The sequence below is a fragment of the Telmatherina bonti genome, assembly GCF_933228915.1.
Source record: "Telmatherina bonti genome assembly, chromosome: 18".
In the NCBI taxonomy this organism is placed as follows: domain Eukaryota; kingdom Metazoa; phylum Chordata; class Actinopteri; order Atheriniformes; family Telmatherinidae; genus Telmatherina; species Telmatherina bonti.
The window spans coordinates 36356781-36384703 of record NC_136616.1 but is presented as its reverse complement, the minus strand read 5'-3'; the positions used below and the strand labels follow the sequence as shown (position 1 = coordinate 36384703).

Below are 27923 nucleotides of genomic sequence, written 5' to 3'. Positions count from 1 at the left end.
AATTAACTGGAGACTTAAAAAAAGGAACAATAACTAAAAATTTGCAAAAATATAATTTTGTAATATGAGTGATGTTTTTTCATTTAATTGAGTTGAAGAAAGAAAAAACAAACAAACAAATTGGTCCTGGACAAATTAGAGCACCTTTCTGTTGAACAGTGGGACAAAATACCTGTCAACAGGTGCAGAAGTCTGACTGAGAGGAACAGAAAACACCTGACTGGAGCGGAAACATGAAAGGATTGTTCAATAAAATATTACTTTGAGTGATGTAAAATGTAATAAATTATCTTATTTGTTTGCTTCTTAAAAAAATATTTCTATTGAACCAGAATTAGAAGATAATATGATGTTTTTCATAAAAGCTTTATTTATTATTATTTTAGTCAATTTCAGCTTATTTTACAGGCAGCTGTTTTTTTTTTCCTTCTTTAATGAAAGGGTATGAATAAATATGAGCACAACTGTACGTGTTTGCCAAAGCAATCACGTTGTTTTTATGTCTTAAATCTTAGATTTATTTGTAGCTCCTCCCACTTTCATTTAGCCCCGCCCTCCCAACCTGGCCTGGGAGTGACTATGACCTTATAAGGCAACGGCTGCAAGACCACACCCAGCCGCCCCTGCAAGTTAGGAGGGGAAGCCCCAGCTGGCAGCCGGAAGTTCATTCGCTGGAGCAGAGAGGACAAAAACAGGAAGAGCTCCAGTCTGGCCAATGATTCGCCAACGCAGACTCGAGGTCCTGCCCCAAAAGGCAGGAAACATGAAGGTGTGACACGCTGACCCTGGTTGTGACGGAAACGATCTGAAATGGTCGAGAAAACATGAATAAGAGTAGCGTTCTCTCATGTTTTTCTTCTTTTCATCTTGATGCATGTTACCTGGGTTGAACAAATCCGGTTTGTCCCAGTGTTGGGGGTCGTGGTGAATCGACCACATGTTGACCAAAACCCGGGTTCCCTGACTCACTGCGTGACCTCCGATACTACAGGAGACGGACTGAAATCATTCATTCATTCATTAATTTTCCTAACCGCTTAATCCAGTTCAGGGTCGCGGGGAAGCTGGAGCCTATCCCAGCAGTCTTTGGGCGAAAGGCAGGGTACACCCTGGACAACTCGCCAGTCCATCGCAGGGCCACACAGAGACGAACAACCACTCATGCTCACTCCTAGGGGCAATTTAGAGTAACCAATCAACCTAGCATGCATGTCTTTGGACTGTGGGAGGAAGCTGGAGTACCTGGAGAGAACCCACGCATACATGGGGAGAACATGCAAACTCCACACAGAAAGGCCACTGACCAAACCTCGCCCCAGCCAAAGATTGAACCAGCGACCTTCTTGCTGTGAGGCCACAGTGTTAACCACCATTCCATCCATACAAGACCATTATTCTCTGCTTTTCTGACCACTTGTTGATCTTTGGCTGCTTCTGATCGGACATTACCGCCAATTTAAGCTCTGATTGGTGGAAAGTTTGACAGGGAGTGTCTTCATCGACATTTCCAGGTCAGAATACAGGTTGTGAAGATGTGATAAATAATGGTGGATGGAGGATAAATAATGGATTTCCACACCAGAATTTTAAAGGGTAAATTAATGAAAGGTATAAAGTCGCATCCGGTCCCTGAAAAAACCATCAAAGATGCTCAGTTTTCTCTCAAATCATCATCCAGAGAGTACAGATCTACCTGCTGTTAGTCATGGCGGTATGGGGGATCAGAACCGGGCTGACGGGCCGAATCCTCATGCCCTCATTGATAACACAGTCCAGGTACGGCAGCCGACCGCGATCTTTCACTCTTACGGCCCGTTCACTGCCCACGTTCTCATCCAGCTCCTTCTGAACAGCCTCCTGGACCTGGAACGAGTGAAGCAATGCGATCCACTATAAAGATCCATCCCTGAGTGCCCAGCGGCCGCAGCGACGTGGATACGACTGGGGTTATGACCTCAGGATGATGCAGCAGGTAGGCCAGGATCCACAGCAGAGTGGTGGACGTTGTCTCCACTCCAGCGCCAAAAGCCTCAGCTGCTGTCATTAATACATGGTCATCTGTCATCCCTTCTTCTTCCTGACCCTCCTTTCTCCCTGTTTGGCCCTTCAGCAAGGCATCAAGGAGGTCACGGGGATCACCATCACTCAGCGTTGCCTGAGTATGAAGCGGAGAGAGAAGATGAAAATGATATTTGATTCGATTTATTCATGATAAATCACTAAACTCCACAACTTCTCCTGCTCATCTTCTGTGAAATAATAGACCTTTGATTGAATATTAAGCAATAAAACCCAGAGTTTGGTCTGAGTGAGACATCTTTCTACAAACATGTACAGAGTCCTGGTGTGTTTACAGTCTTTGTCCTGTAGTGGTCTCTGCAGCCTGCAGGGGGAGCTGCAGTCCTACCCTGCCCTGCATGGTTCCTGTCACCTTGTGCTCCTCCAGCTTTCGGCTCAGCAGGCGATCTCTGACAGCGATGCACTCCTTCAGTTTACTGAGAGACGTGTTGGGAAACACCTGAGGGACAGAAATGGGCATGTTAGCTGTTGGTCTTTCAGAAGTTTTAGGTTCACCAGGTGGAGGTTATTCTGGAAAAGGAAGGCATGTAGAGATGCTTCTAGATGGAAGGGAGGGGTAGGTTTACAGAAGGTGATGGATTTTCTTCTGGTTTAGAAAAGGAAGGATGTTATGATCTAACAGAGAGGACGGATCTCATCACAGAATGCAAAATAAGTCAGTTTAGTAGTTTTCAGCTGTTTTAGATTAATTTAAGTTAGCATATAGCAGTTTTACTTCTGGTTCTGGTCCTGATGGAGGTTTTCCTTCCTGGTTCTGGTCCTGATGGAGGTTTTCCTAACTGGTCCTGGTACTAATGGAGGTTTTCCTACCTGGTTCTGGTTTTCATGGAGGTTTTCCTTCCTGGTTCTGGTTCTGATGGAGGTTTTCCTTCCTGGTTCTGGTTCCGATGGAGGTTTTCCTTCCTGGTTCTGGTCCTGATGGAGGTTTTCCTCCCTGGTTCTGGTCCTGATGGAGGTTTTCCTCCCTGGTTCTGGTCCTGATGGAGGTTTTCCTTCCTGGTTCTGGTCCTGATGGAGGTTTTCCTTCCTGGTTCTGGTTCTGATGGAGGTTTTCCTTCCTGGTTCTGGTCCTGATGGAGGTTTTCCTACCTGGTTCTGGTTCTGATGGAGGTTTTCCTTCCTGGTTCTGGTCCTGATGGAGGTTTTCCTTCCTGGTTCTGGTTCTGATGGAGGTTTTCCTACCTGGTTCTGGTCCTGATGGAGGTTTTCCTACCTGGTTCTGGTTCTGATGGAGGTTTTCCTACCTGGTTCTGGTCCTGATGGAGGTTTTCCTCCCTGGTTCTGGTCCTGATGGAGGTTTTCCTCCCTGGTTCTGGTCCTGATGGAGGTTTTCTTCCTGGTTCTGGTTCTAATGGAGGTTTTCCTCCCTGGTTCTGGTCCTGATGGAGGTTTTCCTTCCTGGTTCTGGTTCTGATGGAGGTTTTCCTACCTGGTTCTGGTCCTGATGGAGGTTTTCTTCCTGGTTCTGGTTCTAATGGAGGTTTTCCTTCCTGGTTCTGGTCCTGATGGAGGTTTTCCTCCCTGGTTCTGGTCCTAATGGAGGTTTTCCTACCTGGTTCTGGTCCTGATGGAGGTTTTCTTCCTGGTTCTGGTTCTAATGGAGGTTTTCCTTCCTGGTTCTGGTCCTGATTGAGGTTTTCCTCCCTGGTTCTGGTCCTGATGGAGGTTTTCCTACCTGGTTCTGGTCCTGATGGAGGTTTTTCTTCCTGGTTCTGGTCCTGATGGAGGTTTTCCTTCCTGGTTCTGGTCCTGATGGAGGTTTTCCTCCCTGGTTCTGGTCCTAATGGAGGTTTTCCTTCCTGGTTCTGGTCCCGATGGAGGTTTTCCTACCTGGTTCTGGTTCTGATGGGTTTTTCTCTTCCTTGTCTCCTGATGCAGCTCAAGATGGAGAATGAATCAAAGAGATTGGATCCAGTCCGGTGTTTGCGTTGCTCGGTATTCTTATAAACTGGTTTATAGGAACAGTTTTTACAAAGTGGACCAACGTGGATCATATTATTGATTTTTTTAAATGGATTGATATTGAACAATGATGAATTGGACTAAATTGGACTGTGAGTAGGATCAAGTTTTTCTTTTCATAGCAACATGCCCTTTCCCCATCTTCCTGGTTCTTCCTCATACCTTCAGCCAGGGGTAGATGTCCACCAGTCCCCCCCTGGCGATTGTCTCCACAATACCGTTGTTGTATCGGATCACCTCCTGCAGTTCAGCGTCACCATGGCGATATGTGCTGCTGAAAACCAGCGTGCACACAACATTGGTCACGGCTCTGGTCACCGCAGGACACGGGTCAAAGCCGCGATTCCCGGTGGACAACAGCTCCATGCAGAGACTGTCCACTGCTGACAAAACTACACAGAACATAAAATGATTAAACAATTCATCAAAACTGCGCTAATTCCACCAACTCTCTGTGTGGCGCCACCTGCTGGTCCGTGTGGTGAAGTCCAGCGACTTCAAAAGTTTCAGCTCAAATGGCTCCAATATGGTTCTACATTTAGCCTCACTCATAGTTTCTATTTAAGCCTAATTTAGTGATGATTTGCAGGTTGGTAAAGTTTTTTTTTTACAGTTACTATTAGTGATTTACAGATTTGATGATCATTGTTAGATGGTACCATCCATTTGGTTGTATTCCATGTTCCTGTGTGGTGGGAAACAGTCTGAGGACTGAAACAAAAGGTGGTTTGTTCACGGATTCTCTCTGAGATCAAACAGAAATAAACTGGATCACAAATAGAATGGAAAGTCATACCAATGTCCTGCAGTCGACTGGTTCCTTCCCCAAACAGAGTGAAGGAGTTGTGGATGAGGCGGCGGTGAGACTTCCAGAGGGGAGAGTAGTCTGAAAAGGCAATGTCTTTACCTCCTCTGGTCAGCAGGTTGGTGGTGACCTGAACAGAAGCAAACAAGGGGATTTAAGCCGGTTTGGTTTCAGGACCGGAAACTCTGTGGCCAGAAAACAGGCTGGGAACCACTGCTCTAAAGGACAAAATGTTCTGGAAATAACTAAAATGGAATTTCGGCAGAAACTCATCCACACCAGCAGTCCTGTCTACCAGAATTAGCTTCTTTTTCATTTTGTAAATTCAGAACCAAACATATTCTTTAATCATTTTCTATAAATGATGATGATGTTACAGAGAATACAATCTACTTCTGCAGTTCTGCTCATGTACGAAGCCGAGCTGAACTTTGACCTCCCAGACACAAGGGGGCGCTGCCAGGGGATGAAGATTTGTTTAAAAATATCAGGTGCTCTCCTGACGCTTCAATTATTATTTATTTTCTGTGTAATCTACTGATTATTTATATTGATCAGTGATCATGTTCAGTGTTTTCAAAAGCCAAAAGTCAGAATATATGTCCTGCTGACAGTTTGAGGCCCAAAAGATTCAACCAAACGTCCGACTGTCCAGCTCTGCAAAGAGTCTCACCATGCTCGGCCGTCCAGCAAAGTCCCTCCCTCTCTGTTGCAGCACCTCTCTGGCATGTCTGTGGTCGTTCACCACCAGTGTGTAGTGGGGGCCGAGGTAGAGACCATACAGGGGGCCGTACCTGCAAGTTACATGCTGTGATGTAGAAAAACTAAATAACATGCAAACATGTTCGTTTCTACTCAAACTAACCAGTCTGTCAACCCATAAGCAGGAGTTTAAGTCATATTAACCAGTCTGTCAATCCTTAACCTGGAGTTTAACTCACATTACTTGTCCATCAACCCATTAACTAAAGTTAACCAGTCGGTCAAATTGTAAGCTTGAGTTTAACTCACAATAACCAGTCCGTTAACCCATTAACTGGAGTTTAAATCAAATTAACCAGTCTTTCAATCCTTAAACTGGCGTTTAACTCACATTACTTGTCCGTCAACCCATAAACTGGAGTTTAAGTCAAGTTAACCAGTCTGTCAACTTGTAAACTCAAGTTTAACTCTCAATAACCAGTCTGTTAACCTGGAATCTGGAGCTTGAACTCATATTATCTAGTCTGTTAACACATAAATTAAAGCTTGCCTTGTAGAAGTGTTACTCTGAATCTTAACTCGTCCTTCTCAGTTTTAACCAGTCTTTGGAAACAATGCCCAGTTCTTTGCATCACTTGTCCTTCTGTTTTTTGCACAGATAAACTAGTCCTTTTAAGCAAGATTATGAAAGTAGTCCTACCAATAATGTGCTTCTCCATCCAAACCTCAACCAGCCTTTCACCGTTCTCACTAGTCTTCTCACTCTACAATTAGTCACCTTAACCAGTTCTTCCTTTTTGTGCTTTTGACTTTTCCTCGTGCAAGCTACAGATCGTAATTGGATCGTAACTGGATCCAGGAGGGAGGTGTGCGGTCTCACCTGCGGGCCAGCTGCATGAAGAGGAGGTGCGGGGGGAGGCCTCCTCCTAGCCATGGGAGGCTGCCCAGGACGGGGAGCCGCGGCAGGCAGGGGATGGACCCTTGTGTTGGACCAGGCTGAAGCAAAGAAAACTTCAGAAACCAGACGAGCGCCACAAAGATGATGAAGACGAGGAGGACGGCTGGAGAGGAGGTGAAGATGAAGCAGGTCAGCATGTCTGCGAGGAGACGGAGGAGTATGAGAAGACGATGAAGAGTTCTGACTTTAATCTGTGTTACTCATGAGAAAACCTTGAAAGGTTTGAGGTGCTGTATGTGTGTGTTGTTATTGCACGTGTGTGACCGTGATTGTGTGTTTATGTTGGTCCGACGACCTCGATGTTATCAGTGTGGATGTCATTGGTTGCCATGGCAACCTTAAAGCGGAACAACATGAGGGCGGTTGTTCTATTCGTGATCAGTTTGTTGATTTTAAACTCAACTTTATGTTCCTTCCATCACCAGGAAACCAACGTTCTGCAGGTGTCACATCTTCCTGTAACGCCACGGCTTCCTGTAACGCCACAGCTTCCTGTAACGTCGCAGCTTCTTGTAACGTCGCAGCTTCCTGTAACGCCACAGCTTCCTGTAACGCCACAGCTTCCTGTAACGTCGCAGCTTCTTGTAACGTCGCAGCTTCCTGTAACGCCGCAGCTTCCTGTAACGCCACAGCTTCCTGTAACGCCACAGCTTCCTGTAACGCCACAGCTTCCTGTAACATCAATCTCCTGTAATGTCACAGCTTCCTGTAACGCCGCAGCTTCCTGTTACACCACAGCTTCCCGTTACGCCACAGCTTCCCGTAATGCTACAGCTTCTTGTAACATCAATCTCCTGTAACGCCACAGCTTCCTGTAACGCCGCAGCTTCCTGTAACGTCGCAGCTTCCTGTAACATCACAGCTTCCTGACACATCAATCTCCTGTAACGCCACAGCTTCCTGTAACGCCACAGCTTCCTGTAATGTCGCAGCTTCCTGTAACGTCACAGCTTCATGTGAGGTTGCAGCTTCCTGTAAAGTTACATGACAGCTTCATGTAACATCACAGCTTCCTGTAACGTCACAGCTTCCTGTAACGCTACAGCTTCCTGTAACGCCACAGCTTCCTGTAACGTCACAGCTTCCTGTAACATCAATCTCCTGTAATGTCACAGCTTCCTGTAACGCCGCAGCTTCCTGTTACACCACAGCTTCTAGTTACGCCACAGCTTCCCGTAATGCTACAGCTTCCTGTAACATCAATCTCCTGTAACGCCACAGCTTCCTGTAATGCCACAGCTTCCTGTAACGCCACAGCTTCCTGTAACGTTGCAGCTTCCTGTAACGTCACAGCTTCATGTGATCTTGCAGCTTCCTGTAAAGTTACATGACAGCTTCCTGTAACATCACAGCTTCGTGTAACACCACAGCTTCCTGTAACGTCACAGCTTCCTGTAACGCCACAGCTTCCTGTAACGCCACAGCTTCCTGTAACGTCACAGCTTCCTGTAACATCAATCTCCTGTAATGTCACAGCTTCCTGTAACGCCGCAGCTTCCTGTTACACCACAGCTTCCCGTTACGCCACAGCTTCCCGTAATGCTACAGCTTCCTGTAACATCAATCTCCTGTAACGCCACAGCTTCCTGTAATGCCACAGCTTCCTGTAACGCCACAGCTTCCTGTAACGCCACAGCTTCCTGTAACGTCACAGCTTCATGTGATCCTGCAGCTTCCTGTAAAGTTACATGACAGCTTCCTGTAACATCACAGCTTCGTGTAACACCACAGCTTCCTGTAACGTCACAGCTTCCTGTAACGCCACAGCTTCCTGTAACGCCACAGCTTCCTGTAACGTCACAGCTTCCTGTAACATCAATCTCCTGTAATGTCACAGCTTCCTGTAATGTCACAGCTTCCTGTAACGCCGCAGCTTCCTGTTACACCACAGCTTCCCGTTACGCCACAGCTTCCCGTAATGCTACAGCTTCTTGTAACATCAATCTCCTGTAACGCCACAGCTTCCTGTAACGCCGCAGCTTCCTGTAACGTTGCAGCTTCCTGTAACATCACAGCTTCCTGACACATCAATCTCCTGTAACGCCACAGCTTCCTGTAACGCCACAGCTTCCTGTAACGCCACAGCTTCCTGTAATGCCACAGCTTCCTGTAACGCCACAGCTTCCTGTAACGTCACAGCTTCCTGTAACGTCACAGCTTCCTGTAACGTCGCAGCTTCCTGTAACGTCACAGCTTCATGTGATCTTGCAGCTTCCTGTAAAGTTACATGACAGCTTCCTGTAACATCACAGCTTCGTGTAACACCACAGCTTCCTGTAACATCACAGCTTCCTGTTACACCACAGCTTCCTGTAACATCAATCTCCTGTAACGCCACAGCTTCCTGTAATGGCACAGCTTCCTGTAACGCCACAGCTTCCAGTAACGTCACAGCTTCCTGTAACATCAATCTCCTGTAATGTCACAGCTTCCTGTAACGCCGCAGCTTCCTGTTACACCACAGCTTCCCGTTACGCCACAGCTTCCTGTAACGCCACCATTTCCTGTAACATCGCCGCTTCCTATGACGTTTCGGCTTCCTGTAACGTTGCAGCTTCCTGTAACCTCACAGCTTCCTGTAACCTCACAGCTTCCTGTAATGCCACAGCTTCCTGTAACCTCACAGCTTCCTGTAACGTCACAGCTTCCCGTAACGCCACAGCTTCCCGTAACGCCACAGCTTCCTGTAACGTCACAGCTTCCTGTAATGTCACAGCTTCATGTGATGTTGCAGCTTCCTGTAACATTACATGACAGCTTCATGTAACATCACAGCTTCCTGTAGCACCACAGCTTCCTGTAACGCCACAGCTTCCTGTAACATTGCAGCTTCCTGACACATCAATCTCCTGTAACGCCACAGCTTCCTGTAACGCCACAGCTTCCTGTAATGTCGCAGCTTCCTGTAACGTCACAGCTTCATGTGAGGTTGCAGCTTCCTGTAAAGTTACATGACAGCTTCATGTAACATCACAGCTTCCTGTAACGTCACAGCTTCCTGTAACGTCACAGCTTCCTGTAACGCTACAGCTTCCTGTAACGCTACAGCTTCCTGTAACGCCACAGCTTCCTGTAACGCCGCAGCTTCCTGTAACGTTGCAGCTTCCTGTAACGTCACAGCTTCATGTGATCTTGCAGCTTCCTGTAAAGTTACATGACAGCTTCCTGTAACATCACAGCTTCGTGTAACACCACAGCTTCCTGTAACGTCACAGCTTCCTGTAACGCCACAGCTTCCTGTAACATCAATCTCCTGTAATGTCACAGCTTCCTGTAACGCCGCAGCTTCCTGTTACACCACAGCTTCCCGTTACGCCACAGCTTCCCGTAATGCTACAGCTTCCTGTAACATCAATCTCCTGTAACGCCACAGCTTCCTGTAATGCCACAGCTTCCTGTAACGCCACAGCTTCCTGTAACGCCACAGCTTCCTGTAACGTTGCAGCTTCCTGTAACGTCACAGCTTCATGTGATCTTGCAGCTTCCTGTAAAGTTACATGACAGCTTCCTGTAACATCACAGCTTCGTGTAACACCACAGCTTCCTGTAACGTCACAGCTTCCTGTAACGCCACAGCTTCCTGTAACGCCACAGCTTCCTGTAACGCCACAGCTTCCTGTAACGTCACAGCTTCCTGTAACATCAATCTCCTGTAACACCACAGCTTCCTGTAACGTCACAGCTTCCTGTAACGCCACAGCTTCCTGTAACGCCACAGCTTCCTGTAACGCCACAGCTTCCTGTAACGTCACAGCTTCCTGTAACATCAATCTCCTGTAATGTCACAGCTTCCTGTAACGCCGCAGCTACCTGTTACACCACAGCTTCCCGTTACGCCACAGCTTCCCGTAATGCTACAGCTTCTTGTAACATCAATCTCCTGTAACGCCACAGCTTCCTGTAACGCCACCGCTTCCTGTAACGCCACAGCTTCCTGTAACGCCACAGCTTCCTGTAACGCCGCAGCTTCCTGTAACGTCGCAGCTTCCTGTAACGTCACAGCTTCATGTGATCTTGCAGCTTCCTGTAAAGTTACATGACAGCTTCCTGTAACATCACAGCTTCGTGTAACACCACAGCTTCCTGTAACATCACAGCTTCCTGTTACACCACAGCTTCCTGTAACATCAATCTCCTGTAACGCCACAGCTTCCTGTAATGGCACAGCTTCCTGTAACGCCACAGCTTCCAGTAACGTCACAGCTTCCTGTAACATCAATCTCCTGTAATGTCACAGCTTCCTGTAACGCCACCATTTCCTGTAACATCGCCGCTTCCTATGACGTTTCGGCTTCCTGTAACGTTGCAGCTTCCTGTAACCTCACAGCTTCCTGTAATGCCACAGCTTCCTGTAACGTCACAGCTTCCCGTAACGCCACAGCTTCCCGTAACGCCACAGCTTCCCGTAACGCCACAGCTTCCTGTAACGCCACAGCTTCCTGTAACGTCACAGCTTCCTGTAATGTCACAGCTTCATGTGATGTTGCAGCTTCCTGTAACATTACATGACAGCTTCATGTAACATCACAGCTTCCTGTAGCACCACAGCTTCCTGTAACGCCACAGCTTCCTGTAACGTCACAGCTCCCTGTAACGTCACAGCTTCCTGTAACGCCACAGCTTCCTGTAATGTCACAGCTTCATGTGATGTTACAGCTTCCTGTAACGTTACATGACAGCTTCATGTAACCTCACAGCTTCCTGTAACCTCACAGCTTCATGTAACGTCACAGCTTCCTGTAATGTCACAGCTTCCTGTAACATCACAGCTTCCCGTTACGCTACAGCTTCCTGTAACGCCACAGTTTCCTGTAACATCGCAGCTTCCTGTAACACTACAGTTTCCTGTAACGTTGCAGCTTCCTGTAACGTTACATGTCAGCTTCTTGTAATGCCACAGCTTCCTGTAACGTTACATGACAGCTTCATGTAACATCGCAGCTTCCTGTAACATCACAGCTTCCTGTAACACTGCAGCTTTCTGTAACATCACAGCTTCCTGTAACATCACAGCTTCCTGTAACATCACAGCTTCCTGTAATGTTACAGCTTCCTGTAACATCACAGCTTCCTGTAACACTGCAGCTTTCTGTAACATCACAGCTTCCTGTAATGTTACAGCTTCCTGTAACATCACAGCTTCCTGTAACATCACAGCTTCCTGTAACACTGCAGCTTTCTGTAACATGACAGCTTCCTGTAACATCACAGCTTCCTGTAATGTTACAGCTTCCTGTAACATCACAGCTTCCTGTAACATTGCAGCTTCCTGTAATGCTGCAGCATCCTGTAACGCCGCAGCTTTCTGTAACATTATAAGGTGTAACACGTTAACCACATTTCTCATAATCAGGTTTTCTGTGATTCTGAAGTTTATCACCAGAGTTTGTGTTGTTCAGGATTTGGTTCTGGACCCCAGCATGGACCGGCTTTGACTCTGTTCTGGACCGGGTTTTGCATGGACTGGACTCGTTGCAGACCTGGTTTAGGAAAGACTTTCAGATTTGCTTTGGATGTAACGTTGGACAGCTTTAATGTTGGATTTGTTTATGGGCAGAGCCTCCATGACATCTCTGCAGTGGGGCGTTGAACTGGTTGGTTTTTATTAACTTGGCTGTTAAATGAACCTGAAGATGGTTTTGGCCAGTTTTAGCCTGGATTTTAGCCTGGTTTTGGACTTCATTTGAACAAACCAACATGGAGACGCTGATCTGGCAAAACGCAACAGACACCTGAAGCAACAAGCTCTACAAAATAAAACAGGAAGTGATAGAAATTAGTTAAAAAATGAACGCCAACGTGAATAACTGAAGGCAGAAAACTAAAAGTAACTAAACCAGAGCCAGGATCACGACTGGATTTCACCTCACCGTAGGACGGATGATGGAGTCATGTGTTCCAGACCTGGTTTCGGTGTTGCTTTGTGTGGTTCGGTCTGGGTTTTGCAGAGTTTTGGACTGTTTGTAGACATGTCTGGCAACAGGAAAGCCTGCTGCAGGTCTGTGTGTTCTGTGATGGATAGAGTGCACATCTCTGACTGGACGTTCTCCAGAAGGGTCTGGAACTGATCCGATGCCTCTGGTGCTGATGAGAAACACCCATCTGCAGGTTTAAAATGGTTTGAAGTGAGTAAGCTGCTGCAGACGACATAAACCAAAGAGTTTCTGACGCCATGAGCAACATTTCTGGATTTACAGTGTCTCATTTGTAACAGGTGGAGGGAGCAGGAGGTGGCACGGCGCCATGGCAACAGTCTCTTAATTCGCCCACACACACACATTCCTCCATCATTTATCTAGATATAGCAGGACTTCTCTGCCCTCTGCCTCATCTAGCAAACGTTCGCATGACGGCTTTGTCGCCTGTCGCGTGCTGCCGTCGCTGACTGACCGCAGTCCGGCCAATCAGATGTCAGCAGCACCTGAAGGTGAAGCAGGAAAACTGTATGAGGAGGTGATGCCTTCATGTGTCAGGTTAAAGTCAGACATGACACATGTCCACCCTGCCACCTGACAGATAGATTTTAAATAGATTATGCCTGCAGGAATATGTGCAAAAGGAAACGTAAGAACAATGTACGGAAATTAAATTAAATTTTAAAAAACATAAAATAAAAAAATAAAGTAAAAAACAAATTAGATTAAATTAAAATAAAATATTGTCATAATTCAAATAGTAAAATATATATTTATATATTTAAAAGCAGATTTATGATTGAATTTGAATGTTTTATGAAAAACAATATTTTAAGTGGTTAAAGATTTAAATTATGATACAAATTATGACCACATATAGTGGTCATGATTCATCATTATTGTTTTGTTTTTATTACTTTTATAATGTCCACCCATATATTGGGCTGGTCTTTCATATATAAACAATACAAATTTATTCTTTTAAACTTTGTTTGCAAATCACCAAATCAACTTTAGTTTGAATATATATATATATATATGAATAAATATATAAATAAATATAATTATTAAAATCATTCTAACGTGACAGATGCCTGTTTGATGACTCAGTTTTTATTAAAAAAAAAAAAAAAAAGAAACACACTAAATCAAGTTATTTTGGATTAAACAGATTTAGTTTGGCTGAGATGTTATTTAAAGACGAGTTTTAGATTGTTCTATGAATAAAATCTTCCTGATCTCAATATTCGTCATGTGGAAATTAGCTTCAGTTTATGCATGTTTTTCTTTTTTCTTCACCAGTTTAGACGATTTTGTTTCTTTTCATCATAATATGTCCTTTTATAAATAAATAACAATATATTTGTATTTAAATTACAGGATGTAATGCAACACAACGTGAAGATCGATGTTTTTTTTTTTATCGATTAAAGCTTAAAACAGCTGAAAGCTGCGGTTCCTCTGATGACCACTGGGTGCCGCTGTTAGCGAGAGAAAATCTCTGGACTGTTTAAAACGGTATAAATATATGATCTAATATATTATCTAAACATGTTATTTAGATTTTGTTTTGTAGACATGACAACTGCTTTGTTGGACATGAAACAGTATTTTAGAACTGCAGGAGTTTCTGGTGAAACTGGTTGAGTCTGGTTCCAAACCAAGCGGTCAGCATCACTGGCTGGACACCCATCCATCCATCCATCTTCTGCCGCTTATCCGGGGTTGGGTCGCGGGGGCAGCTGCCTAAGCAGGGAAGCCCAGACTTCCCTCTCCCCAGCCACATTTGCCAACTCTGCGGGGGGGATCCCGAGGCGTTCCCAGGCCAGCCGAGAGATGTAATCCCTCCAGCGTGTCCTGGGTCTTCCCCGGGGTCTCCTCCCCGAGGGACGTGCCTGGAACACCTCACCAGGGAGGCGTCCAGGAGGCATCCTGACCAGATGCCCGAGCCACCTCAACTGGTTCCTCTCGATGCGAAGGAGCAGCGGCTCTACTCTGAGCCCCTCCCGGATGACTGAGCTCCTCACCCTATCTCTAAGGGAGAGCCCGGCCACCCTGCGGAGGAAACTCATTTCAGCCGCCTGTATACGAGATCTCCTTCTTTCGGTCAAGACCCACAGCTCATGACCATAGGTGAGGGTAGGAACGTAGATCGACTGATAAATCGAGAGCTTCGCCTTCTGGCTCAGCTCCTTCTTCACCACGACAGACCGGCGCAGAGTCTGCATTACTGCAGACGCCGCACCGATCCGTCTGTCGATCTCGCGCTCCATCCTTCCCTCACTCGTGAACAAGACCCCGAGATATTTAAACTCCTCCACTTGAGGCAGGACCTGACTCCCGACCCGGAGAGGGCAATCCACCCTATTCCGGCTGAGGACCATGGTCTCAGATTTTGAGGTGCTGATTCTCATCCCAGCCGCTTCACACTCGGCCGCGAATCGCTCAAGCGAGAGCTGGAGATCATGACCAGATGAAGCCAACAGGACCACGTCATCCGCAAAAAGCAGGGACCCAATCCTGAGGCCACCAAGTCGGATCCCCTCAACCCCTCGGCTGTGCCTAGAAATTCTGTCCATATAAGTTATGAACAGAATCGGTGATAAAGGGCAGCCTTGGCGGAGTCCAACCCTCACCGGAAACGAATCCGACTTACTACCGGCAATGCGGACCAAGCTCTGACACCTGTCGTACAGGGACCGGACAGCTTGTACAAGGGGGTCCGGTACCCCATACTCCCGGAGTACCCCCCACAGGAGCCCCCGGGGGACACGGTCGAATGCCTTCTCCAGGTCCACAAAGCACATGTAGACTGGTTGGGCAAACTCCCATGCCCCCCCCAGGACCCCAGAGAGGGTATAGAGCTGGTCCACTGTTCCGCGACCAGGACGAAAACCACACTGCTCCTCCTCAATCCGGGATTCGACTATCCGGCGGACCCTCCTCTCCAGGACCCCTGAATAGACCTTACCAGGGAGGCTGAGGAGTGTGATTCCCCTGTAATTGGAACACACCCTCCGGTCCCCCTTCTTAAAAAGGGGGACCACCACCCCAGTCTGCCAATCCAGTGGTACTGCCCCCGATGTCCATGCGATGCTGCAGAGGCGTGTCAGCCAGGACAGCCCCATAGCATCCAGAGCCTTTAGGAACTCCGGGCGGATCTCGTCCACCCCCGGGGCCTTGCCGCCAAGGAGCTTTTTGACCACCTCAGCGACTTCAGCCCCAGAGATAGGAGAGTCCACCCCTGAGTCCACCAGCTCTGCTCCCTCATGGGAAGACATGTTGGTAGGATTGAGGAGGTCTTCGAAGTATTCCCTCCACCGACCCACAACGTCCCGAGTTGAGGTCAGCAGCTCCCCATCTCCACTGTACACAGTATTGATGGAGCACTGCTTCCCCTCCCTGAGCCGCCGGATGGTGGACCAGAATCTCCTCGAAGCCGTCCGGAAGTCTTTCTCCATGGCCTCGCCGAACTCCTCCCATGCCCGAGTTTTTGCCTCGGCAACGGCTGAAGCCGCATGCCGCTTAGCCCATCGGTACCCATCAGCTGCCTCCAGAGTCCCACAGGCCAAGAAGGCCCGATAGGACTCCTTCTTCAGCTTGACGGCATCCCTCACTGCTGGTGTCCACCAACGAGTCCTGGGATTACCGCCACGACAGGCACCAACGACCTTGCAGCCACAGCTCCGGCTGGCCGCCTCAGCAATAGAGGCACGGAACACAGCCCATTCGGACTCAATGTCCCCCGCCTCACCCGGGACATGTTCGAAGCTCTGCTGAAGGTGGGAGTTGAAGCTCGCTCTGACAAGGGACTCAGCCAGACGTTCCCAGCAGACCCTCACAACACGTTTGGGCCTGCCAGATCTGACCGGCTTCCTCCCCCACCATCTGAGCCAACTCACCACCAGGTGGTGATCAGTTGAAGCTCCGCCCACCTCTTCACCCGAGTGTCCAAGGCATGTGGCCGCAGGTCCGACGATACGACTACAAAGTCGATCATTGAACTGAGGCCCAGGGAATCCTGATGCCAGGTGTACATATGGACACTCTTATGCTGGAACATGGTGTTCGTTATAGACAATCCATGACGAGCACAGAAGTCCAATAACAAAACACCATTTGGGTTCAGAGGGGGGGGACCATGCCTCCCAATCACTCCCCTCCAGGTCTCACTGTCATTGCCCACGTGAGCATTGAAGTCCCCCAGCAGAACAATGGAGTCCCCAGAAGGAGCACCCTCCAGCACTCCCTCCAAGGACCCCAGAAAGGGTGGGTACTCTGAACTGCTGTTCGGTGCATAAGCACAGACAACAGTCAGGACCGGTCCCCCCACCCGGAGGCGGAGGGAAACTACCCTTTCATCCACCGGGGTAAACCCCAACGTGCAGGCACCAAGCTGGGGGCTGATGAGAATGCCCACACCTGCTCGGCGCCTCTTACCATGAGCAACTCCAGAGTGGAAGAAGGTCCAGCCCCTCTCGAGGGTACTGGTTCCAGAGCCCAAGCCATGCGTCGAGGTGAGTCCAACTATATCTAGTCGGAACCGCTCAACCTCGCGCACAAGCTCAGGCTCCTTCCCCACCAGAGAGGTGACGTTCCACGTCCCTAGAGCCAGCTTCTGCAGCCGGGGATCGGACCGCCAGGGTCCCCGCCTCTTGCTGCCGCCCAGCTCACACTGCACCCGACCCCTACGGCTCCTCCCGCAGATGGTGAGCCCACGGGAGGTTGGCTGGACACAGATGTGTGTAAACTGGTATTTCTAACTGGAAACAACATTTGTGAGTTTAATAAGCCACACTTGGAACAGTTACTTTAAAATGTGTATCATTTGCATATCATATTTGAACATTTTAACAAACTTTTTGCACATTAAAACATGCAAAGAACATGTGAAGAACACGCCATGAACATGCAGGAAATAATTTACTTTTGTGAATCATGTTGTTATCTACTGGTTATTTACTCGTTCATTACTGATTACTCCTACATTAGTTACTATCTGGTTACAGCCGAGTCTCTAGATATATATAGATATATATAGATATATATATAGATCAGTGTTTCTCAGTCCAGGTCCTCAGGCCTCCTGCCCTGCATGGTTTATAGGTAACCCTACTTTGACACACCTGAATGTAATAAAGGATCATTAACAGGCTGCAAAAAGCTTGATGAGGAAGTTCAATCCATCCATCCATCTATCCATCCATCCATCATCCATCCATCCATCCATCCATCTGTCTGTCCGTCCATCCATCAATCCATCCATCATCCGTCCATCCATCCATCCATCCAACTATCTGTCTGTCCATCCATCCATCCTCCATCCATCCATCTATCCGTTCGTCCATCCATCTGTCCGTCCATCTATCATCCATCCATTCTCCATCCATCCATCCATCTGTCCATCAATCATCCATCATCCATCCTCCATCCATATATAATCCATTCATCTGTCCATCCATTTATCCTTCCATCCATCCATCTATGCAGATTTATCTGGTTTGTCAGATCAAATCACATCAGATTAATTTGATCAGATTCTTCAACTCGTTTGTTTTATTTCGTATTTTCTTTTGTTTTAACATGTTGCAGGAATTAATCTCGAAATGTGTCAAAATGCCCCAAAAGCTATCAACTTTATCAGTTTGAACATTAAATATCTTGGTATTGTCTTGTATTCGGTTGAATGTTTGTCATAATCAATGTGAAAATCATTTCATTCTGTTTTCATTCACGTCTTACACAACAGTCTCTCCAGTGGAGGCTGTTCGCTGTTGCATCCACACCTGCAGATAGGTGGAGTCACACTGATGATGAACAAAAACAACAAAAAGACACATAAAAAACCAATGAAAAACCACCAAACCCTGTCCTGAATCCCCTCCGTTTCCATGGTGACAACATCCCAGCAGCTGCATGTTGCTGTGCAGGAATGTCACATGTGGGGCAGTGATATGTAACTCTCTCTCTCTTTGTTTCTGCTGAATGTCTCTCGCCCCTGAATCAGAACTCAGTTCTAAGTAACTTCTCCATCTCTCGTGTTTTAAACGCTGCATGAAAACTCAGAAATGTTTCCCACACTGTCTGATAAACAGGCAGTAGATGAAGATGGTGAGTTTTCCCATCCTCTTCATCCTCTGCTGCATCCCTCCATCCCTGTTGCCGCAGTGAAGGAAACCCCTCTCCCCGCTCCGCGACGTCGCGCTGCCGCCTGTCCTTTTAAGGTATGGGGGATACCCGCCGTCACAGCCGGAACATGCCCATATTTGGGCTGCTACGATGGGCTCGGTGGGGGGAATCCCTCGCGCCGGTGTGGACCAATAAGGCCAGGACGGGAGTTACCTTGGAGATGGAGGATATAAAAGGCAGAGTGAGCAGAGGAAGCTCAGCATCCTCAGCATCACCGAGCGGATAAACGGACACCGGCAGCTCCGGTAACGGATTTAAGCTCTTTTTCTGGGGGAATCCCTGCAGGATAAACGCAACTCTTTCAGCTAAAGCTCAGCTTCTTGCACACACACCGCGACACCATGCTGCTTGAGCGCGACGACAGCTTCATGTCTGAGTTTGAGGACGCGTGCAGCGCCTGGGTGGACAGCGTGGGCTCGAGCCCCAGCGACGGCACGGACTCTGACGTGGGCTCACCGTTCAGCCAAGGTGAGTTGTGTTCCTGATGGACTGGTCAGAAAGTGTGCAGAGTGCGTCACCTGTAGAGGCGCAGAAAGAGCCGCAATACTGGCGCGCGCGCTGCAGATGCGCGTGTTTATCACTTTATAATTTATTTACTTGATGTGTGTGTTTGTGTGTGTGTGTGTGTGTGTGTGTGTGTGTAGGTTGATGAGCTGCCCACTGAGCAGATATTATGCAATGGCAGTAACACCCCCCCCCCCCCCCCCCCCCCCCCCTCTCTCTCTCTCTCTCTCCTCAGTCTTCTCTCCGGGAACCGACGCATCCGACTCAGATTTCTTCTCCGACTTCAGCGACTGCTCCTCGGACACGCTGTCCCCCTCCCTCGGCTACACGAGCAGCTTCTTCACCGAACCAGAACCGGTACCGGTACCTGCGGCGGGACTGAGCAGCACCGCAGACGCGATCCTCAACATGATCACGGAGATTGTGGGCATCTGCACCGAGATGGAGCAGCAGCAGCAGGGCGATGCCGGCTCAGTGCGCGAGGCTGCCGGCTCAGTGCGCGAGGCTGCAGCCTCCTCCTCCTCTCCACCTCTGTTTGCCCCTGCTTCTGACATGAGCGTGCCCCCCCCGGCTGCAGCCCAGCAGCTGCCCCCCGCCCCCGCCTCGCTGCCTGTGATGGTGAAGAGCGAGTTTGCAGCGAGCTCCAGCTGCAGCAGCGGAGCCTCCCAGCCCTCTCTGACCGGGAATGACGCTCTGTTCCCGGCCGGCTTGGACTGCCTCCTCCCGCTGTCCGCCCTGGAGCAACAGGCGGACGTGGCGGACTTCATCGACTCCCTGCTGGGCAGCGAGGCCGCGCAGAGCGAGCTGAAGCCGGCGTGCGAGGTGAAGCAGGAGCCGCTGGGGCTGGAGGACTGGCTGAAGAGCTTGGCGGCTCCTGCAGGAGGAGATTCCGGCAGCTACGTCATCAGCCGGCCGGCGCTCGCGCAGGGAGGCAGCGACCTCCTCTGCACCCCCTCCACCCTGGACGCGCACCTGCTGTCCTCCCTCCTGCAGGGCGCGTTCCCGATGGTGAACATCAGCAGCGTGCACGCCGCGGCAGCCCCCAAGCAGGCGCGCGGAGGCCGGAGAGCGTGCGCGAGGAGTGGCGTGAAGGTGAAGCCGTTCCCGTGCTCCGTGCAGGGCTGCGAGCGACGCTTCTCGCGCTCCGACGAGCTCAACAGGCACGTGCGCATCCACACCGGACAGAAGCCCTTCCAGTGCGCCATCTGCGCGCGCAGCTTCAGCCGCAGCGACCACCTGACCACGCACACGCGCACGCACACCGGAGAGAAGCCCTTCTCCTGCGACGTGTGCGGCAAGCGCTTCGCGCGCAGCGACGAGAGGAAGAGGCACGGGCGCGTGCACGTCAAGCAGCAGCTGCGCGCACAGATGATGGCCGCCTACTCCCTGGCCCTGAACGCGCCTGGCGTCTAAAGCACTGGCGCGCGCGCACGCGCTGAGGAGTTTCAAGCTTCTGGATCGGAACCGGAGAGCGTCAGAGAGACGTTTCCATGTGACGTCACACCGGAAGAGGGCGTTTACAGGTGTGCAGAGGACTCTGACGTCCACGTTTTGGCTCCTGTCGGGGCGCATGCGCGTTCCAGTCCCCTGCAGGAGGACCGAGGAGACTGTTGGACGGGTCTGGGGTCGGATCCAGGACCTGCTGGTCCACCTGCTGGACTTGAGCCGGGCTGCTGTGACGTGTTGGGACTTTAAAGGAGCAGTCCGTCTACCTGGGGAAGGTTTTTACCTGTAACATATTCCTTTCCGGACTTTTCTGCATGCGGACGTGAATGTCGCCGTCAGAATGTGGTGAATCTGTTCTTGATATTTTTATGTGAACAGCTTTATATTTGACATGACCGAGGAGTTCTATGTTTGTAAGATATCTCTATTTTTCTAGACGGCTCGTCTACCTCTTTGTGTCGCCGTTTTACAGTCAGAGTGTCTATTTTAGAAAAGAAGCCAGATTTCTATGGCGGATCAACGTGAAATGATGTCACTTTTCTATGAAATGATTGTAAACACTCTGCGGACACTGAATGAACTTTATTATATAATTTTCATTCTGACATGTGGGTGCAGGTTTAAGCTGCACTGATGCATTGTGGGATATGTGTCCTGGTGTCTGTAGTGGTGAAAACAGAAACACACCAGCTCAGGGTGAGCTGAGCTCTGAGTAGCACACATGGCTGTGCAGGTTTACTGTTCCCTTGTTCTGCATGGAGGCTGCTGTTGCTGTCAATAAACAACAAACAAACAAACAAGGAGAGAGTCAGACTTTTTCTTCTGAATTTTCATCATCATCATCATCATCATTCCCTCATCACACCTCCTGGTGAGACATGAAATGGTTCTCTGCCTGTTTGGAACCAGACTTTTCCGGCACCAGAGGTGTCAAATCATCAAGTACAAATACTTAGTTACATTACTTCAGTAGAAATTTGGAGTATTTGTATTTAGGAGGTGCGATGGACTGGATACCTGTCCAGGTGTACCTCTCTCTCCCCCAGTGACTGCTGGGATAGACTCCAGCTTCCTGTCACCCTGAATTGAACTAAGTGGTGGAGAAAAAGGCACCAACCTGGTCGTTGGTGCCTGTAGTGGAGGTAATCCCAGGACTCGTTGGTGGACACCAGCAGTGAGGGATGCCGTCAAGCTGAAGAAGGAGTCCTATCGAGCCTTCTTGGCCTGTGGGACTCTGGAGGCAGCTGATGGGTACCGACAGGCTAAGCGGCATGCGGCTTCGGCTGTCGCCAAGGCAAAAACTCAGGCATGGGAGGAGTTCAGCGAGGCCATGGAGAATAAAAGAACGGCTTTGAGGTGGTCAAAAATCTCCTTGGCGGCAAGGCCCCGGGGGTGGACGAGATCCGCCCGGAGTTCCTTAAGGCTCTGGATGCTGTGGGGCTGTCCTGGCTGACACGCCTCTGCAGCATTGCGTGGACATCGGGGCAGTACCGCTGGACTGGCAGACTGGGGTGGTGGTCCCCCTTTTTAAGAAGGGGGACTGGAGGGTGTGTTCCAATTACAGGGGAATCACACTCCTCAGCCTCCCTGGTAAGGTCTATTGAGGGGTCCTGGAGAGGAGGGTCCACCGGATAGTCGAATCTTAAATTGAGGAGGAGCAGTGTGGTTTTCATCCTGGTCGCGGAACAGTGGACCAGCTCTATACCCTCTCTGGGGTCCTGGGGGGGGCATGGGAGTTTGCCCAACCAGTCTACATGTGCTTTGTGGACCCAGGGGCTCCTGTGGGGGGTACTCCGGAAGTATGGGGTACCGGACCCCTTGTGCGAGCTGTCCGGTCCCTGTACGACAGGTGTCAGAGCTTGGTTCGCATTGCCGGTAGTAAGTCAGATTCGTTTCCGGTGAGGGTTGGACTCCGCCAAGGCTGCCCTTTATCACCGATTCTGTTCATAACTTATATGGACAGAATTTCTAGGCGCAGCCGAGGTGTTGAGGGGATCCGGCTTGGTGGCCTCAGGATTGGGTCCCTGCTTTTTGCGGATGACGTGGTCCTGTTGGCTTCATCTGGTCGTGATCTCCAGCTCTCACTTGAGCGATTCGCGGCCGAGTGTGAAGCGGCTGAGATGAGAATCAGCACCTCCAAATCTGAGACCATGGTCCTCAGCCGGAATAGGGTGGATTGCCCTCTCCGGGTCGGGAGTCAGGTCCTGCCTCAAGTGGAGGAGATTAAATGTCTCGGGGTCTTGTTCACGAGTGAGGGAAGGATGGAGCGTGAGATGGACAGACGGATCGGTGCAGCGTCTGCAGTAATGCGGACTCTGCGCCGGTCTGTCGTGGTGAAGAAGGAGCTGAGCCAGAAGGCGAAGCTCTCGATTTATCAGTCGATCTACGTTCCTACCCTCACCTATGGTCATGAGCTGTGGGTCGTGACTGAAATGAGTTTCCTCCGCAGGGTGGTCGGGCTCTCCCTTAGAGATAGGGTGAGGAGCTCGGTCATCCTGGAGGAGATCAGAGTAGAGCCGCTGCTCCTCCGCATCGAGAGGAACCAGTTGAGGTGGCTCAGGCATCTGGTCAGGATGCCTCCTGGACCTCCCTGGTGAGGTGTTCCAGGCACGTCCCTCTGGGAGGAGACCCCGGGGAAGACCCAGGACACGCTGGAGGGATTATATCTCTCGGCTGGCCTGGGAACGCCTCGGGATCCCCCCCGCAGAGTTGGCAAATGTGGCTGGGGAGAGGGAAGTCTGGGCTTCCCTGCTTAGGCTGCTGCCCCCGCGACCCGACCCCGGATAAGCGACGCAGAATGGATGGATGGTTAAGAAAAAGGATGGATGTATTTAGGAGAAGTCAATACATGTATAGTATGTAAACATGCATAACACAACACAAATAACGTCACGGCAATGACATAACAGGCGTGCAAAAATGTCGTGGCAAAGATGTGACAGCAGTTTGATGTTCCAGAAGTAACATTTAATATTAATATCAGTCATGATGGCCTTTAGAATGAAGTGCTGAACAGAATGGCAAAGTTCAGGCCGCTTTGGTATCATCAGCTTTACTCTGAATGTCAGTTTTCTACTTAGTATCTATACTTCTACCTGGTATCTATACTTCTACCTCAGTGATGAGTGTGAATTCGTTTGACACCTTTGACCAGTACAAACTGGTCCAGGATTCATCACACTGGTTTTTTTTTTATTTTGTACTTAATAACTAAAGGAAACACAACTTGTAGTTGAATACCTGAAATCTGACATAATAACAGAAATATATAATAACATAACACGATGTAACGAGATGCTCCTGTGGCCGAGCTACTGTTTGACGTTACAGATGTCGTCTTGCTATTTGGGGTTCAGAGGAACCAGTTAATACTTATTTTATGATTTACAATTATATAAATTGTTTATACATATTTTATAAGACATGATGTAGATATAAATATGATTTTAAATAGGAAAACAAGGGTCCTTTTGACACCACATGACAGTGTAAGTCATTGAACGGGGTCCCATGACTGCCCTGCAGGATTTCAAGCCGAACCCACTGGCGATGTTGGATGTTTGGTAGATGCTGCTTTCGTCTTTCCAGCTTCTGTGAGGTGCGGCAGCGTCAACCAATCGTAAACTCTGTTTACAGAACGCACAAAACACAAGAGTAGATCAGCATGATGCCTCACAGCAGCTGTCAGCACAGTGGTGGAGGGTTGATGGTCTGGGCTCCTTGCGGTTACCGTGGCATGTTCACCACCCCCACATGATGACTAGTTGTATGACATATCAGACGTAGCGTCCTCTAAGGTAGGAAAACAGTCAGAATCTCTTGAAATAAGGAGAATAAATCATTTTTATGTGGATATTCACTGCTATCACACCTTCATCCCCAGAATCAGCTTCCCTGGCAGACGTAATGCAGATTTTTGATCCTGTCAGAACTGACCATGAAAAATCGAAGAAAAGTCACTTTTTTTTTGGTCCTTTAACCAAATGTAACAAAGAATTAAACAATTAAACAATAGCTATATCGTGTCAGAATTTCCATAGTTCCTGGTGTCTATTAGGAGCCAGAAGTTTCTGATTGTGTTCAGCAGGATTTTACACAAAGTTTTTACCACAAAGTGATGCAAAATGTCGCAGAAACTGCCTGTGTCGTGTATGTCGCACTAGGCTCTAAAGGGTTAATATGTAATGCGTAAAAACCCTGTTTTTATGTGATAAAAAAAGTAAAGGTGCTGATTTCACAGGCTTATTTCTGCAGTAACGGTATGATTTTGACAGGCCTGAGCTTGTCTAGCGACCCCCGTAGGGGTCCCGACCCCCAGTTTGAGCCCCTGCCATGGGTCCAGCTGGAACTGTCGCACGCAACGCGACAAACAGCAGCAGGTCTACAACAGAACCAAGCTGCCAACGTGATCTGACATCCAGACTTCAGCCTGACTGACGTGCCACTGCTGGACCTTCTGCAACCTGCAGCAACGACAGCAGAATGGAGCAAAGTTCCTCCCCAGCCATGATTACACAACATGTCACACGTTGTTCATCTCAGGCTGGTTTTACACCGTTCTCAGATCTCGTCCTGCTATCTGTGCAGCGCTCATCGTCATGACAACCATCACAACCTCAACACAAGAGCCGCGCTGGTCGTGTACTGAAGGAATGATGTCGCTCTGATCTACCCAGTAACCCGCATGGTGACACTTTCCCAGTCAGAGTGATGATATGAGCCCATTTCCACGCCTCCCCCCGCAACATAGTGGCTGTCTGCATCCACTCAGCACCTCCAGATTCAGTCGTTTTGTCTGGCAGACCAGCATGAATACCTACCTTTACAATACATACCTACCTTTTGTTCAGCGTGAACACACACAGAGGTTTACTGTTGGCTATAACTGTGCATGTCCATGCATATGTTTACGTCCTGGAGGGACACTGTCCAGGTGTGACGCTGTCCTGGAGGGACGCTGTCCTGCAGGTTTTAGTGGTTTTCCTGCTTCACTGTGACTACAAGGTGTTGGATTAAACTGGTGTTGGAGCAGGGAAACATCTGAAACCTGTAGGACAGCAGCCCAGTCTGAAGACTGGGCTTGCCGTCTGGTTCCTCAGGGCTCCGGTCTGGGCTCTGTTTTGGTTGTTTACGCTCCTTTAACCCATCAGAACCCAGCGTGGCGTATATGATGACACAGTTTCTGAGACATTTGCCTTCATGGTACAAACTTTGCTCACAATCCTGAGGAACACAACGTGATTTTTTTCTTCTGCTCCTCCGTGGAAACTGGAAAGCTGAAAATTACACTGTGAAAATGTTGACGTAACACATGGTGATTAATCCCTAAAAAATGTTGGTACTTTCTTACATTTCATTGAAGAGACAAAGACCTCATAATTTTTTATAATTTGATCATTTTTACATAAGTTTGGGTCTTTATAGGTTAAATGAGGTACTAAAACAGGTCAACAATATCCCATATCGTCTTTATGTTGATGATTTGCAACTATTCTGCTCATTTAGACCCTGTGAACTCTAGAGACTGTCCTCGCCTGCATAGTTAGCATCCAGTAAGGCAGCATGACAGCCGTCTTCAGATAAAACTGAAGCTTTAAAGTCATGTTGGGGAGTTAGCAGGATGTGAAAGGGGCGCCCTGTCCTGGTTCCTCCCCCTACCTTGGCTCCTCCCCCTCTGGTTCTGCTCCTTGCGTGATCCGAGGCTTTTTTATTCGCAGTTTTTTCCACCAACGATTTTCTCTTTCTCAGCTGTTTAGCGAGAGGAGGCAGGAGCTGGCAGAAGAAGCTACGAAATATAAGAAATGAACAACTCCATTTGGGTCGGAACGTTTGGATTGGTCAGAGTTTTTACAGATTTACAGTAAACTGAGGGATCTAACTATATTTCTTTTTGTTCATGATTACAGAATGTATCAGGACAAGGAACCACTTCACCCAGAGGAACATGTCTCTCTGCAACGTTACCTACTAGAGCTTTAAGCGTTGCATGATTACACTGACTGTTTAGCCGTCTCAACAAGGAGCTAACCCGTCTTCAGGGCGTCTGTAGCGACGCTTCATATAATCCTCTGCCAAAGTTCTGCACAGCCTGCCGGTGTTGGTACCAGATCTGCTCCGGCTGCGGCTGCCGATGTTGTCACACTACTTCTCGCTCCATAAGAGTCCAATAAGACGCTCGTGGTGTCTAATTTATTCAGAGATGTTTTTGCTTTTATTTTGCATTTCCTTTGGCAAACTAAACATGTTTTCATCAGACCAATAAAGCCCCTGAAGATGCAATAATCTCACTATGAACTTGTCAATACATTGCAGACGTGTTTGAACCATGAACTGTTTGAAGGTTTAAACACCGCCAAGCGGAGTTCGTCCTCGTAGTCATACACCTGTACAGTTTTACTTGCAGAAAGCAAAACAATGTTATTTTAGGACAATAACCGGTTAAATAGTGGATAAATATTGCAATTATAAACTAAACAGGAGTCACAAACATAAACATTAGGTCACATTGTTATTTCTAATTGTGTAATTTTTCGATGCCTTCCAAATGGCAGCTTTTCTGCTCTCGGGAGTTTCAGACGTGATGGTTAGCTTGTGGTTGGTCCCATTCGATCAGTAGCGATGGATTTCCTCATGAATGTTGTTTGTGCATCCTATGAATTAAGACCTACAATCCCACGTCGCTGAAAAACCACTCCCATAAGTGGTCTGGACCACCACAACATCCAGCCAATCACACACTGTGACGTCATCAGCAGGCGCAGGGCCATCAGCTGATCTGGTACCGACACCAGCTGGTCTCAGAATCCGTTTTAATATCTTCAATTTGACCGTCAGAAGTTTTCAGGTTCCTCTTCACACTTCTGAAATGTCTTGTAAAGGTCTGGCCGTCCAGCCAGAATTGTTTAATGGTCCCTTTTACGTATATGGTTTTACGTAAGACCAACTTTACACAGTCTGGACTCGATGGAAGACATTTTTAATTCCAGCAAGGTTTTAGTTAAACTTTGTTTCTTATAGCTGATTTTACTTTTTTCTATTCATTGTATTTATTTCTGTGTTTTTATAACCTGTGAAACTGATCAGCCTTCTCCGTAGCTGAGTTTCCTCAGCATCACCAGGAGAAACTGGTGATGGAAACTGTCTCTGATCAGGGATTCTCACCGTTTTGTGGAGCTAAAGCGGTTTTAAAAGCTGCTCATGCTCTAACATTTATCTACCTTAAGGTCAGCTGTTTGTGGCGAGACAGGACCTGCGGTCTCATCGGCAAGTCATCGCTAAGACCAGTGGTGTAATGGTCCATATATTGGATTGGAGAGTATATTGGGTATACTCTCAATGTTTTGTCCTTGTTTTAAAAACAGAA

At 48.4% G+C, this 27923-nt stretch overlaps 2 protein-coding genes across 2 annotated transcripts; one reads left to right on the top strand and one right to left on the bottom strand.

The window, feature by feature from the left end:
• Window positions 1–539: 539 nt before the first annotated feature.
• cyp17a2 (cytochrome P450, family 17, subfamily A, polypeptide 2) lies at window positions 540–6643 on the bottom strand (the record flags this gene model as incomplete). The annotated part of the gene is made up of 9 exons (XM_079257882.1): window positions 540–805; window positions 882–985; window positions 1694–1863; window positions 1955–2155; window positions 2432–2518; window positions 4204–4433; window positions 4838–4976; window positions 5520–5640; window positions 6429–6643. 9 exons carry the CDS (start codon window positions 6641–6643, stop codon window positions 540–542), a joined length of 1533 nt encoding a protein of 510 aa, XP_079114008.1.
• A 12308-nt stretch (window positions 6644–18951) lies between these two features.
• LOC306768901 (uncharacterized protein) lies at window positions 18952–20527 on the top strand (the record flags this gene model as incomplete). The annotated part of the gene is made up of 2 exons (XM_079257371.1): window positions 18952–19078; window positions 19350–20527. 2 exons carry the CDS (start codon window positions 18952–18954, stop codon window positions 20525–20527), a joined length of 1305 nt encoding a protein of 434 aa, XP_079113497.1.
• Window positions 20528–27923: the final 7396 nt, after the last annotated feature.